This window comes from Carcharhinus amblyrhynchos, chromosome 3 (genome assembly GCF_965287045.1).
Source record: "Carcharhinus amblyrhynchos chromosome 3, sCarAmb.v2.hapA, whole genome shotgun sequence".
In the NCBI taxonomy this organism is placed as follows: domain Eukaryota; kingdom Metazoa; phylum Chordata; class Chondrichthyes; order Carcharhiniformes; family Carcharhinidae; genus Carcharhinus; species Carcharhinus amblyrhynchos.
In genome coordinates, this window is record NC_137326.1 from 17,335,991 (window position 1) to 17,350,239 (window position 14,249).

The 14,249-nt window shown below is 42.1% G+C and overlaps 1 protein-coding gene and 1 non-coding gene across 2 annotated transcripts in view; both read left to right on the forward strand.

Annotated features, from left to right (window-relative positions):
- Positions 1 to 12,850, forward strand: part of LOC145362480 (inter-alpha-trypsin inhibitor heavy chain H3-like) — a 92,447-nt gene extending 79,597 nt beyond the window's left edge. The window contains exons 19-23 of the mRNA XM_080218495.1: positions 5,500 to 5,613; positions 7,887 to 8,088; positions 10,809 to 10,981; positions 11,958 to 12,048; positions 12,368 to 12,850. Of these exons, the coding sequence (XP_080074621.1) occupies positions 5,500 to 5,613; positions 7,887 to 8,088; positions 10,809 to 10,981; positions 11,958 to 12,048; positions 12,368 to 12,512 (725 nt within the window). The 3' untranslated portion in view covers positions 12,513 to 12,850. The remainder of the gene's footprint in view (positions 1 to 5,499; positions 5,614 to 7,886; positions 8,089 to 10,808; positions 10,982 to 11,957; positions 12,049 to 12,367) is intronic.
- A 235-nt stretch (positions 12,851 to 13,085) lies between these two features.
- On the forward strand, positions 13,086 to 13,278 carry LOC145341616 (U2 spliceosomal RNA). Its single transcript, XR_013886388.1, has one exon. It is a non-coding gene; the product is annotated as a U2 spliceosomal RNA (small nuclear RNA).
- The last annotated feature ends 971 nt before the right edge of the window (positions 13,279 to 14,249 follow it).

Here is a 14,249-nt window from a genome sequence, read left to right on the forward strand (position 1 = left end):
GAGGAAAATCTCCCAAGAGAAGGAGGATCCGAGTGGGCCTGAGGGTCTTCAGTGCATCTGTTTTAATGCGAGGAGTGTGACGGGTAAGACGGATGAACTTAAGGCCTTGATGTTCGTGAGGAATTTAGATGTGGTGGCAGTGACAGAGACATGGTTAAAGGAAGGGCAGGACTGGCAGCTAAATATTCCTGGGTATAAGTGTTTTAGGCATGACAGGGGAGGGTCAAAAAGAGGAGGGGGAGTGGTGCACTTAGTTAGGGAGCACATCACAGCGGTGCAGAGGGAGGATAACAGAGGGCTTGGGAATTGAGTCTCTGTGGGTGGAGTTGAGGAATAGGAAGGGAGCCATTACAATGCTAGGGGTGTACTACAGGCCGCCCGATAGGCCGCGGGCAGTGGAAGAGGGTATTTGTAGAGACATTTTGGATAAGTGTAGGAAGAACAGGGTTGTTGTAGTGGGAGATTTTAATCTCCCTGGGGTGGATTGGAAGGTGCCTAGAGCTGGGGGTTCAGACGGGGAGGACGTTGTAAGATGTGTATTGAAAGGGTGTTGGAGCAGTATGTAGATAGCCCGACTAGAGAGGGGGCTATACTGGATTTAGTTCTGGGCAATGAGCCGGGTCAGGTGGTTGAGGTTGCAGTTGGTGAACATGTGGCTAATAGTGACCACAACTCTGTCTACTTTAGGATACTAATGGAAAAGGATGAGTGCTGTCCTAAGGGGAGGGTGCTAAATTGGGGGAGGCCTAGATACAGTCGGATTAGGCAGGAGCTTAGGGATACAGACTGGTATAGGCTGTTGGAGGGCAAATCCACGTTAGGCATGTGGGAGTCTTTCAAGGGAAAACTGAAATGGGTGCAGGAAAGGCATGTGCCGGTTAGGAGGAAGAATGGGAAAGGTAGGATTCGAGAGCCGTGGATTACTAGAGATATAGAGGACCTGGTCAGGAAGAAACGAGAGGCGTATGTCAGGTCTAAGCAACTGGGAATGGAGAGACCGTTGGAGGAGTACAGAGAGAGTAGGAGGGATCTCAAAAGGGGAGTTAGGAGTGCAAAGGGGGGCATGAAATGGCTTTGGCAGGTAGGATTAAGGAAACTCCAAAGGCATTTTACGCCTATGTTAGGAGCAAAAGGGTGGCTAGGGGAAAAATTGGTCCCCTCAGGGACAGATGAGGGAAATTGTGCTTAGAATCTGAGGGAATTGGGGAGATCCTGAATGAATGCTTTGCGTCGGTATTCACAAAGGAGAGGGGCTTGATGTCTGGTACGGTCATCGAGGGAGCTGTAGACCAATTGAAGGAACTAGCGATTACAAGGGAAGAAGTGTTAGAGCTTTTAGGTCGCAGTAAAACTGATAAATCTCCAGTCCCTGATGGCATTTATCCTAGGCTGCTTAGGGAGGCGAGAGATGAAATTGCTGGCCCTCTGACGCAAATCTTTGTCTCTTCTTTGGACACAGGTGAGGTCCCAGAGGACTGGAGGATAGCGAACGTGGTACCATCGTTTAAAAAGGGTAGGAGGGATAACCCGGGTAACTATAGGCTGCTGAATTTGACGTCAGTGGTAGGCAAGTTGATGGAGAGGATTCTTAGGGATAGGATGTATGAGCACTTAGAGCGTTGCGATCTGATTAAGGATATGCAGCATGGCTTTGTAAAGGGGAGGTCTTGCCTTATGAATCTGGTAGGATTTTTTGAGGAGGTGACAAAAACGGTTGACAAAGGACGAGCCTTTGATGTCGTCTATATGGATTTCAGTAAGGCGTTTGACAAAGTCCCTCACGGTAGATTGGTAGAAAAGATTAAGGCTCATAGGATTCGAGGCCAGGTATCTAGATGGGTGGAGAACTGGCTTGCTAAGAGGAGACAGAGAGTAGTAGTGGAGGGGTCCTTTTCTAGCTGGAAGTCTGTCACTAGTGGTGTGCTGCAGGGCTCAGTACTGGGACCTCTTCTCTTTGTAGTATATATAAATGACTTGGAAGCGGGGGTAAGTGGTATGATCAGCAAATTTGCTAATGACACCAAGATGGCTGGATTGGCGGGCAGTGAGGAGCAGTGTCTGGCAATACAACGGGATATTGATAGGCTGGTATATTGGGCAGATATATGGCAAATGGAGTTTAATCTGGATAAATGTGAGGTGATGCATTTTGGCCGGAATAATGTAGGAGGGAGTTATATGATAAAGGGTAAGCCCATAAGGAGTATAGAAACGCAGCGAGACCTGGGGGTGCAAATGCACAAGTCTTTGAAGGTGGCAGTACAAGTGGAGAAGGTTGTGAAGAAAGCCTATGGTATGTTAGCCTTTATAGGACGGGGTATAGAATATAAGAGCTGGACTCTAATGTTGCAGTTGTATAGAACGTTGGTTAGGCCACATTTAGTGTACTGCGTCCAGTTCTGGTCGCCTTACTACCGGAAGAACGTGGAGAGTCTGGAGAGAGTGCAGAGGAGGTTTACCAGGATGTTGCCTGGTATGGAAGGACTGGGTTATGAGGAAAGATTGAGCAAATTGGGGCTGTTCTCCCTTGAAAGACGGTGACTGAGGGGGGATCTAATAGAGGTATATAAGATTATGAAGGGTATAGATAGAGTAAACAGAGGTAAGCTACTTCCTATGTTAGAGACACACAGTACAAGGGGCCACGGACTTAAGATGAGGGGGGAGAGATATAACACAGATATTGGAGGGAGGTTTTTCACACAGAGGGTAGTGGAGGTATAGAATGCTCTGGCAAGTAAGGTGGTGGAGGCAGGCACGCTGGAGTTGTTTAAGAGTAACTTAGACAGGCTCATGAGTGGGTTGGAGATGGGAGCATATAGGAGATTGTTTGAAATAAAGTTCATTAGCAGTGGGATGTCCCTGGTAATGTAAAAGGATATGGTATGATAATAATGTTCTTTCTCTTTTAGTTCACAGGCTTTAAGTCGGTCCGCCTTGTTGTCCAATGAGGGGCATACATGCGATGGGTCGTACTTGGGCTGCTCTTGAACGTTCGAGATTGGCTTAGTGCTTCATGTCGTTAGTGTGTGCTTAAACTGGACCATATGCTGGGCAACACGACAGCTCAGTGACTATCACTGTTTGCTGTGCAGACATGTGGATTTGGGCCAGTGTCTGTGGGAGTTTGCACATTCTCCCCGTGCTTGCGTGGGTTTTCTCCAGGTGCTCCGGTTTCTTCCCACACCCCAAAGATGTGCTATTAGGCTGATTGGAAGTAATAAATTGTCCCTAATTTAGTTTCCCTCAATGTAGATTGCCATAAAAACAATAGATAAGGGTCATGGGTGGAGGGGGGGGCTGGTAATATTAAAATGGCGGCGCGGGCTTGTTGGGCCGAAGGGCCTGTTTCCTGGGCTGTTTTTGTTCTTTGTTCAAAATATTTCATTGGTAATTTAGTGTCAAATCATTCAATGCTTCTAAAAAAATCAAACCTCTTTCAGAAATACACTAACCTTAACTCTATGGCTACTTGCTAAATGCAATTATTTTGAAAAATTGTATAAATGTTTACAAGTTTTAATGTTTTTGAGGAACACTCATGATAGTGCAAAACGTCATGAAGGTTTTTTGCAAAACCTGGTATTTGGATATTCTTCTGAGCTGTCACAAGTTGCTTTAAACTTGTATCACAAATTTCATTGTGATCATTAGTATCACAAGTGGACTTACATTAGCAGTGCAATGAAGTTATTATGAAAATCCCTTAGTAGCTATCCTCCAGCGTCTGTTTGGGTACACTGAGGGAGAATTTAGCATGGCCAATACACCCAACCAGCACATCTTTCAGACTGTGGGAGGAGACCAGAGCACCCGGAGGAAACTCGCACAGACACAGAGAGAACATGCAAACTCCGCAGGGACCCAAGCCAGGAATCAAACCTGGGTCTCTGGCACAGTGAGGCAGCAGTGCTAACCACTGTGCCACCATGCTGTAGGGATGTTAAGTGATAAAATACCTGAAGCCATATGTCAGTTGCTTTATTCTACATTCATTTCCTTTGCAGGACCCCGGCCTATTGGTGTTCCTGGTAAGGCACATTTCAATCATTTATTGTTTGATATAGCCATATTAATAAGGCAAGATGGTGGCATAATGGTACGATCACTGGGCAAGTAATCCAAGATGCCCAGACTAATGCTCTATTGTGATGGGTTCAAATTCCACCACCTTAGCTGTTGGAATTTAAACTCAATTCTTAACAAATCTGGAATTGAGAGCCCGTCTCAGTAAAGATAACTATGGAATTAGCAACAATCGCTTTACAAGCCCATATCACTCATTAATGTCTTTTAGGGAAGGAATTCTGCCATCCTCATGAGATTCCAGACCCACAACAATGTGGCTAATTCATAACTGCTCTCAAGGACAATTATGTATGGACAACAAACGCTGGCCATACCTGAGATGCCCACACCCCATGAAGGAATAAAATAAAATTAATAAACATTACAGCCATTGTTGTTTCAATAGGTATGGTTCAGTTGGTGACACTCTTGCCTCTGAGTTGAAATGTTGTGGATTCAGGTCAGTTCTAGAGACTTAAGCACAAAACTCTAGGCTGATCCTGCAGTTTAGTATTCATGGAGAGCTGCACTGTTAGAGGTGCTGTCTTCTAGAGTAACCCTTGAACTGAGGAACAGTCTATTCTCTAAGGAAAATATTAAAAATCAGACGAGCAGGGAAATTACCCCAGTTTCCTGGTCAATATTTACCTTTCAGCCAACATCATAAAGGAGATTACCTGGTCGTTATCACATTGCTATTAATGGCAGCTTCCTGTGTGCAAACTGACTTTTGTGCTTTCTACATTACAACAGTGTGCAAATTGATTGTTGTGCTTCCTACATTACAATGCTGACTACACTTCAATAGCAACTAATTTGCCAGAAAAAAGGCTTTGATGTGCTCAGCTTTAGTCCAAGCCTGTCTTGTCGAGAATGTCTCACTTGTTGAGACTTTGAATTGGACTTTGATTGGATTGAATTGGATATAAACAAAAAATTTAAAAACTGGGCAAAAATATGGCCTTTTGGCTAAGATTGAGTGTCAGATCAAGCCCAAGATGGGGTGCAATGCCTTATCTTGTCAGCTTGGATCTTGTTTATCTCTCTTGTGGGGACCATAAATTGGATTCAATTGGATTTTGAATTTGGTTTTTGGAGGAAGCAAGGAATGGATTTGAGTCAACTTGGTCCAATCTGAGCATTGCCTTTGTAACTTTAAGAGCAGAGTAAAAAAACTTCTAAAAATTTTGAAAAATACCCACAGCAAAATGGAGGCCTTTTTTTCTTAAGCATAAGATGCAATTCAATATAGAATCCATTAAACCCTGTATCTGCCAAGTTCAGAACTTGCAGAAGAAAGTGCTTGGCTTTTCTTCAGTATTCTTTTACACCTGTAACAATGTGTGAAGCTAAAGTGTTACCAACTCAAAAGTGGTTTATATGAAAGTGGCAATGATTTAAATGCTCTAAAACTTTGACATCTTTTTCAAGTTGACAGCGATCCTCAATTTATCATTTCAATAAACAATGACAGTGATGCCATTTGTTTGAACATTGATGGTAAACCAGATGCAATTCTAAACCTGGTGACAGATCCTCACACAGGTAGGTGCAAGCTCTGTCACAAGCTGCCAGAAAAAAATGTTTAAAAGTTTATTTATTATTCACAAGTAGGTTTACATTAACACTGCAATGAAGTTACTATGAAAATCCCCTAGTCGCCACACTCTGGCAGCTGTTCAGGTACACTGAGAGAAAATTCAGCATGGCTAATGCACCTAACTAGTACATCTATGGACTGTGGGAGTAAACCGGAGCACCCGGAGGAAACCCACGCAGACACAGGGAGAACGTGCAAACTCCACACAGACAGTGACCCAAGCTGGAAATCAAACCTGGGTCCCTGGCGTTGTGAGGCAGTAGTGCTGACCACTGTGCCACCGTGCCGCCCTGGTGCACTGCTAACAAGCAGAAGCATACCTTGAACTAGCGGACACTACAGTGATGTTAAAGCTGGCCATTTTTTAATTTTACTGCTTTATCTGTTGATAAAGGAAAATGTGAGAGAAAGAAGAAAAAAAATACTAACAGTTATTATTTGGAATGAATGGTGCAAAATGTCAAAGCCCTGGATTTATCAAGGTTTTTTTTTTCTGCATTTCAACACAACTGTCAGCTGGAGCGCAGATTTTAATTTGTAATCTTTTGAATTGACAGGCTTGTGTAAAGCTTTTAAATTTATGATGTGGCCTATCTAAGTACACGCCTGTTTTGTACAAGTCACGTGAATAATTTACTTGATGGCTGGGATGTTTTGGAGACCGCAGCAGTCCCACAACTGTGGCCAAAAGCAGGGGAGAAGTAACATTACTTCAGATAGGCAGTGAGACCCGGGGCCACGTTTGCTGGGGGGGTGCCAATTAAGTAATTGCTGCCATCCTATTAAAATGTCAGGCCAGACCCCAGGAACTGCCACTCCTCTCAGCATCTTCAATAGCTCCACTAGTGATATTGCTGCAGGACAAATAATCCAGAGACCCAGCGTATTGCTCTGTGGACCTGAGTTCAAATCCCACCATGGCCGATGGGGAAATTTGAATTCAATAAAATTCTGGAATTAAAGTCTAACAATGACCGTGAAGTCATTGTTGATATCCATAAAAACCCATCTAGTTCATTAATGTCCTTTAAGGAAGGAAATCTGTTGTCCTTACCTGGTCTGGCCTACATGTGACTCCAGATTTTAAAAAGTTTATTCATTATTGTCATAAATAAGGCTTACATTAACACTGCAATGAAGGTACTGTGAAACTCCCCTAGTCGCCACAGTGCGGCACCTGTTCAGGTCAATGCATCTAACCAGCACGTCTTTCAGAACGTGGGAGGAAACTGGAGCACCCAGAAGAAACCCTCGCAGACGTGGGGAAAATGTGGTTGACTCTTAACTGCCCTCAGGGATCGGCAATAAATATTGGCCCAACCAGTGACATCCACATCCCATGAATTAATTTAAAAAACCCACTAGAAGTGGTCAGTGCTGGGGCTACACCTAGAGGGCCTAGACTGATGGCTGTACACCCATGAAGATTGGTTAAATGGAATCTGGGGGCACTAGGATCAGTCTCTGACGTCCCGGGCCAGTGGCTGTGGTGGTGTGGCCAGAGTGAAGACTGGGGGGAGAAGGTCATTTCTGTGAGCCATGGTGCACCCAAAAAGGAGGCCTAGCCTGGTGCCCATTGTGAGGCTGCCTACGTTTGTCAGTTTTCTCACTGTTAACAAAATGAAATGGCAGCAGGATGACGACTTTGAGGCCAGCAATATTTTACCAGCCTTCATGCATCCCAGCCCACTGCCAATGCAGCCAGAAAATACCAATGTTTCTCCACATTATTTTCCTTCATTTTTACTCATTGGTATGCTAAAGTAGCCTTCCAGGAATAAAGATCATTGGATAGGATCCACTTAAAACTGCTTTCAGAAACTTGCCATCCCTGTCATCCTTATTATTTTTATCATACTTCAAGCCAGTGTAAATTTAAAATCCATTGGACCCAACATGGGCTGTAAGAATTTATTATATATACTGCCTATCAATTGCCTCCAATCACAATTAAAATTTAATAGAAAAAGCAGTAGTATCTTGTATTTCAGTTCAATTTATATACAAAAAATATTTCTTATTTAGTGTCCTGCATTATATAATAGTATCAACAGAGCACGTTGGAAAGTTAGGTAAAATTTCCACAGGAGTTTGTTCCGTTCCAACAAAAATGTCTATTTTCATAAGAAAGTGGAAACCACAGGATATCAAATAATCATATATTCATATATTCTTATATTCATGTAATAATTCATATATTCTTTCCATTTATATTCAGGCCTTGTGGTAAATGGACAGTTGACTGGAGACCAGGCAACTGCAACCAACCAGAAAGTAAACATATACTTTGGAAAGTTTGGAATTGTGAGTAAGAAGACAGGTGTGAAAGTTGAAGTATCAACACAAACAATTACAGTTTTTCATGGAGAAGAGATGCATATTCTCCCCTGGTCTGCAACAGCATCTTTAACAAATGAGAGGTATGGGTTATGCAATAATACAGCAACATCAAAAATCAGTTGGTGACCACATAGTCATTATTTCTCATAACAAAACCTTGCAATGTCAAAGTAAATTGTTGAACTAATGTCATTCAGTAGTTTAACATGGTAATTTTTGAATGATATTTGTTACAACATAGGGAGGTGATGGCCTAGTGGTATTATCACTGGACTTTTAATCCAGAAATTCAGCTAATGTTCTGGGGACCCCAGTTCGAATCCCACCACAACCAATAGTGGAATTTGAATTCAATCAAAAACATCTGGAATTAAGAATCTACTGATGACCATGAAACCATTGTTGATTGTCGGAAAAACCCATCTGGTTCACTCATGTCCTTTAGAGAAGGAAATCTGCTGACCCTACCTTGTCTGGCCTACATGTGACTCCAGAGCCACAGCAATGTGGTTGACTCTCAACTGCCCTCTAAGGGCAACTAGGGATGGACAATAAATGCTGACCATGTTGCACAAATGAATTTAAAAAAAGCATATAATGAAATAAAGTTTGCAAAAATACTAATATCACACATCAGGCAGAATTGCAATATTGTTGTAATAACAAAACTAAGCGAAGAGTCAATATCAGATACCTGAGGAAGGTTAATCTGATTGACAATCATTTCAGAATGAGGGGGCACTGATTTAAAGTAATTGGCAAAAACAAGATGAGAGATAACAAAATAACATTTTCACACAGTGAATGGTTAGGGTCTGGAATGCATAGACTGAGTGTGTGGTGGAAACAGGAATTCAAGAGGGAATTAGATGATTATTTGAAAAGAAAAACATGCAGGCTTACAGTAAGATGATGGGAGATTGATGACATGAATCGTAGATACAGTGGGCTGAATGGCCACCTTTTGTACTGTAACAATTCTGTGAAAAAAATTGGGACGACAAATATTTTAAAAGAAACTTCCATAATATTTTATCACACCTTTTAAAAAGGTCCTAAACCACTCTCCTTACAACAAATGATGACATAATTCATGTTGTTCTACTCGGATTTGGGTAAGAGTATCTTTCACACTTGCTTGTCATTAATGTTTGTAAGATGTTGTATCAGGAACAGTCCTCCCTGCTTTTAGGATGCTGGGCTTTTCTTTCCTTTGCAACTTTCTTCTCCCTCTATATATCTGCTCCAAGTTACTCTTTCGGATTCTGTTTTGAGTCACATCTGAAGTCCCACACAAGAGTGTGGCATTTTAAAGTAGCACTCATAGTGAAACTTCAAAGATGTGCTTCACAGAGTCAGTGAATCTTGCATGGAGCATGAAAGAAGAGGTTGGTTGGAGAATGCCCAGTAGCCTACTTCCTACAAAAACAGGGATATACGAATCAAAAACAGAAAATGCTGGAAAATCTCAGCAGGTCTGAGAGCATCTGTGAAGAGAGAATAGAGCCAACGTTTCAAGTCTGGATGACCCTTCGTCACAGCCAAGGGCAAAGAAAATCAAAAAGTATATATACAATGAGAGTGGGGGGAGGGTGCTGTAATTGAACAAAGGGAATGTAAATGAGGATGAAGCTCACTGAGAAAGGTGCTAAAAGTGTCCATTAAGAGATCAGAATGTATGAATGGCAGAATAGAGGCACAGATGGTTAAGGCAATTTGGGGAGAATTTGGGAGGTACAGGTGGTTAAGGCAATCTGGATCCTGCTTATGAATGGACTGAAGGTATTCAGCAAAATAGTCACCCAGTCTGTGTTTGGTCTCTCTGATGTAGAGTAAACAGCATTGGAAGCAATGGACCAGATTGAGGAAGGTGCATGTGAAGTGTTTAGGACCTGGGCTGATGAGCAGGGAAGAGATAGAGGGGCAGGTATTGCACCTTCTATGATTGCATGGGGAGGTGCTGTGAGCAGGGGCTGAAGTGTTGGCTGTGACGGATGAGTGGACCAGGGTGTCCTGGAGGGAGTGGACCCTAGGGAATGCTGATCAGGGGGAGTGAGGGGAAGATGTCTTTGAGTGGTGGCATCATGCTGAAGTTGGCGGAAATGGCGGAATCCACTGAATGCGTAGGCTGGTGGGGTGAAATGTGAGGATAAGTCAGGCTCTATCCTGGTTCTGGAAGGAGGGGAGGGCATGAGAGCAGTGGCCTGGGCAATGGGTCAGACGCAGTCATGAACCTTGTCAACCACAGTGGGTGGAAAACCACAATTGAGGAAGAAGGCATATTGGCAGTGCTATTTTGGGAAGTGGCATCATCTGAACAGATGTGGTACAGATGAAGGAACTGAGAGAATGGGATAGAATCCTTACAGGATGTAGAGTGTGAAGTGCTGTAGTCGTGGTAATTGTGGGAATCAGTGGGTTTGTAATGGATACTGGTGGACAGTTTATCATCAGAAATGGGGGCCGAGAGGTCAAGGAAGGGAAAAGTATCAGAGAGAGACAATGTGAGGGAGATAAAGGGGCGGGAATTGGAAGCAAAATTGATAAATATAGGAATGTAGTCTGAGGCCAAAGAGCTCTTTGGACCTGCCAGCATGACGAGAGAGGGTTGCAGAGCCAGCCTCTGCTTCAGACTTGCTATCTGGAAGGATCGATATAAGAACGATACACTAACTGAATGGCATCTTCTGAAAATGGATTTCTAAAATGGACAATTTTGAGAACTTTACGCTAATTCAATATTCAGGATACCAATGTTTCAAAACTGCCTAATTCATCATCTTTAATATCCATTTCCTAGTTTCGCGATTTCCATTGTAAAAAACAAAAACCTCACACTGACAATGGACGATGCTGCAACATTCGTTATTCTGCTACATCGGGTGAAGAAACATCATCCTGTACACAGACATTTTCTGGGATTTTATACACGTGACAGCCACGGGCTCTCTAATATGACCCATGGATTACTTGGTAAGTAGCACATTCACTCTATTACAGGTAAAGTCATAGTTAAACATTGAACCACTCTAAAGGGAGATATAGCTTTTGTACAATGGCAAAGTGCTTTTATAGATACCTTTGCATCAAAAGTTTATAATTTTCTAGTATCATATTTAGTAATGGCTGCAGAACGTATGTCCCAAGAGCAGTAATTTGCATCCTTCACTGAAACATACTGTGAATTTGGCAATTTCGTTTAGTGTTACAGGATAGTACAGAGAGTAAATATTCACATCATTATGAGACCCTCATACCCCCATTTAAGATGTACTTAAATGTGTGACGTCAAGGCCATGGGACAAATGCTGGAAAATGGGGTTAGAATAGTTAGGTGCTTTGTCTTTGATTGGTACAGACACGATGGGCCGAAGGGCCTTTTGCTGTACTGTATACCCCTATGACTAATTAAATCACTCATTTGTGGGGTGGGGGGCGGTGGGGAAGTGAAAAGAATACTTTGTCCTGGTTAAGGAGATTTCAATTCCAGAACTCCTACCAAACAGAAATTATTATTTTGCTACCATTTTTGGAAACATATTCCAAAATTTACTTTAATTTCATATCAAACTAAACTACCACTAAAGTTCTTGCACGAGGCAATGAATTACAGTAATAAGAAAACTGAAATTCTTGGTTTAATTACAAAATCAAGCAACTGCTTCTAAACTCTTTAGCTCTTGGGGCTAAAGGGCTCAAGGGATATGGGGGATGGGAGGGACCAGGATATTGAATATCAGCTATGATTAAAATGAATGGTGGAGCAGGTTCAAAGGGCCGAATGGCCTCCTCCTGCTTCTGAGTTCTATGTTTCTATAATTCATTCACCCCTAATGAATAATTAGGTCATCTTCACAGACAGAATAAACTAAGTTTTCTTTATTCTTCTTGCATATCCTGCCTCCGCTCATGACTTTCCAATCATGTTAATTCATCCTTATTTTGACAGGCCAGTTTTACCATGAAATAAATATTGAGGAACAGCTCGGCAAACCTGACACGACAATGACAGTACAGGGCCACAAACTCGGGGCGACAAGGTAAGATTTTTAAGATAGTGTTAACATTTTCGACGTGCGCTATTTAATATTGTCTCACAACACCAGGTTAAAGTCCAACAGGTTTATTTAGGATCACGAGCTTTCAGAGCACTGTTCCTTCATCAGGTGAAGGAGCCTGAGGAAGGAGCAGTGCTCCGAAAGCTCATGATTCCAAATAAACCTGTTGGACTTTAACCTGGTGTTGTTAGACTTCTTACTATGCCCACCCCAGTCCAATGCCGACATCGCCACTTCATGTCTATTTAATATTGCAATTTCTCTGTTTCTTACATTCATTTTATTGATGTTTTTAATTTAGGGGATACCAGAAAGATTACAGATTTCATTCAAGGCGAGGTACCAATATCCAATGCTGGGTTGTTCACTACAGCGGGAAAGGAGTTTTTGACGGAATTCCCACTGACTATGTTGTTTCTTCTTTATTTGATTCACTACCTGCGTAATCCGAGAGCAGATGATGAAAGATTATCCCTTGAGTATCATTTGCATAGCTTTATTATTCAATCACTTTGTATGTCAATTGAATATAGGTTGAAAATTGTACATCTGCAAGTATTTCCAGTTTCCTCAAATAAATTCAGTTGTTTCTTTAAACTGGAATCTCTTTATGTAAAATGGCCAGATTTATTCTGTGTGTGTGTAAACAATGGAATGACAAGAAGGCACCTGAAAAGAGGCAAGGGCAAGTGAGTCTGATGGATTTGATTCCAGAAAAATGCTGCATTTGTGCAATCCAATGTATTTGATCTAGCACTATACACAGAATATGCCAATAATAAATTCACCATGTTCATTTTAAACAAACTTGTCACTTCTGTGTCCATCATTCATTCTCTCACATGGAGTTCTGCTGTTTCCTCCCCTCACGTTGAGATTCATGTACTCCAGACATACATATGCATTCAGTATGTTAGCATTATACAGTTGGCCACACTGAGTAAAATGAATATCTGTTCACTCCCTGTCCTCAAGATCAGCGGTGGCTGTTCATGATCCTTTAATATCCTTGTAGTCTAATTCATCTCTTGGCCTTTTGGCTAAGATCAAGTGTAGTATTGACATGCTGCACTTCATTGAAGTCATTAGGTTATAATTTAGCTTCATCTGAAGCAATTTTTTAAAGCAGCATCTCGGCCTTTTGGCTAAGATGCAAATTAGATCAAGCCTTGGAGGAGGAGCTACACCTACTCCAATCAGCTTGGATCATGTAGATCAAGCCCAAGACAGGAGGTGAGAGCCCTGTCTTGTCTGCTTGGATCGGGAATGTCCCAACTTGTTGGGACTCTGAATTGGCTTTAATTTGACTTGATTGGAATAAAGTAAACAAAAAAAATCTAATAGAGGTTAAATCTTACCTGTTTACATACTCCCATTGGTTCATAATTTAGATTTCTAACATCTAAAGTTTATTTATTAGTGTCACAAGTAGGCTTACATTAACACTGCAGTGAAGTTACTGCAATGAAATCCCCTTGTTGCCACACTTTGGTGGGGTACACTGAATGAGAATTTAGCATGGCCAATGCATCTAGCCAGCACGCCTTTCAGGCTGTGGGAGGAAACTGGAGCACTCAGACGAAACCCATGTAGACACGGGGAGAATGAGCAGACTCCGCACAGTCAGTGCCCCAAGCCAGGAATCGAACATGGGTCCTTGGTGCTGTGAGGCAGCAATACTAACCATTGTGTCACCGTGCCGCCTGTATTAATGCTTTTGTTTGATTTCCCTTTCTTTGGCTGCCTTATAGTCATTTATATCTCTTTTTCCCTCAATGATCATTCTACTTGCCTATGATTACTGTTATGTTGAATGTTTTTGCTGTTAACGTAAGATATCTTTTTCAAGCAAAATATCTTATGTTCTTTTCCAAAATTGTTCTAATCAGTTCCCTGCATTTTTCTAACCAGGTTCAAATATTTCTGTTTGTAGCTGGGATATTTTGATTGCAGATCTCAGCATTGGGGCAACTTTTTTAATTGTATCCATTTGGAATTTTCTACTCAAATTATGACCAGACTTTGGCTGGGATTCACCAGGCCTCTTAGCTCCGATGGGAATCCTGATGGCTCATTCAATCAGGCACTGGGGCTAAAACAGGATTCCTATCGAGGAGCAAACGTGTCATGATGTTCCCCAACATAGTTTCCACTCAGAGCAGGCAGGAACTCAGCGAATATTC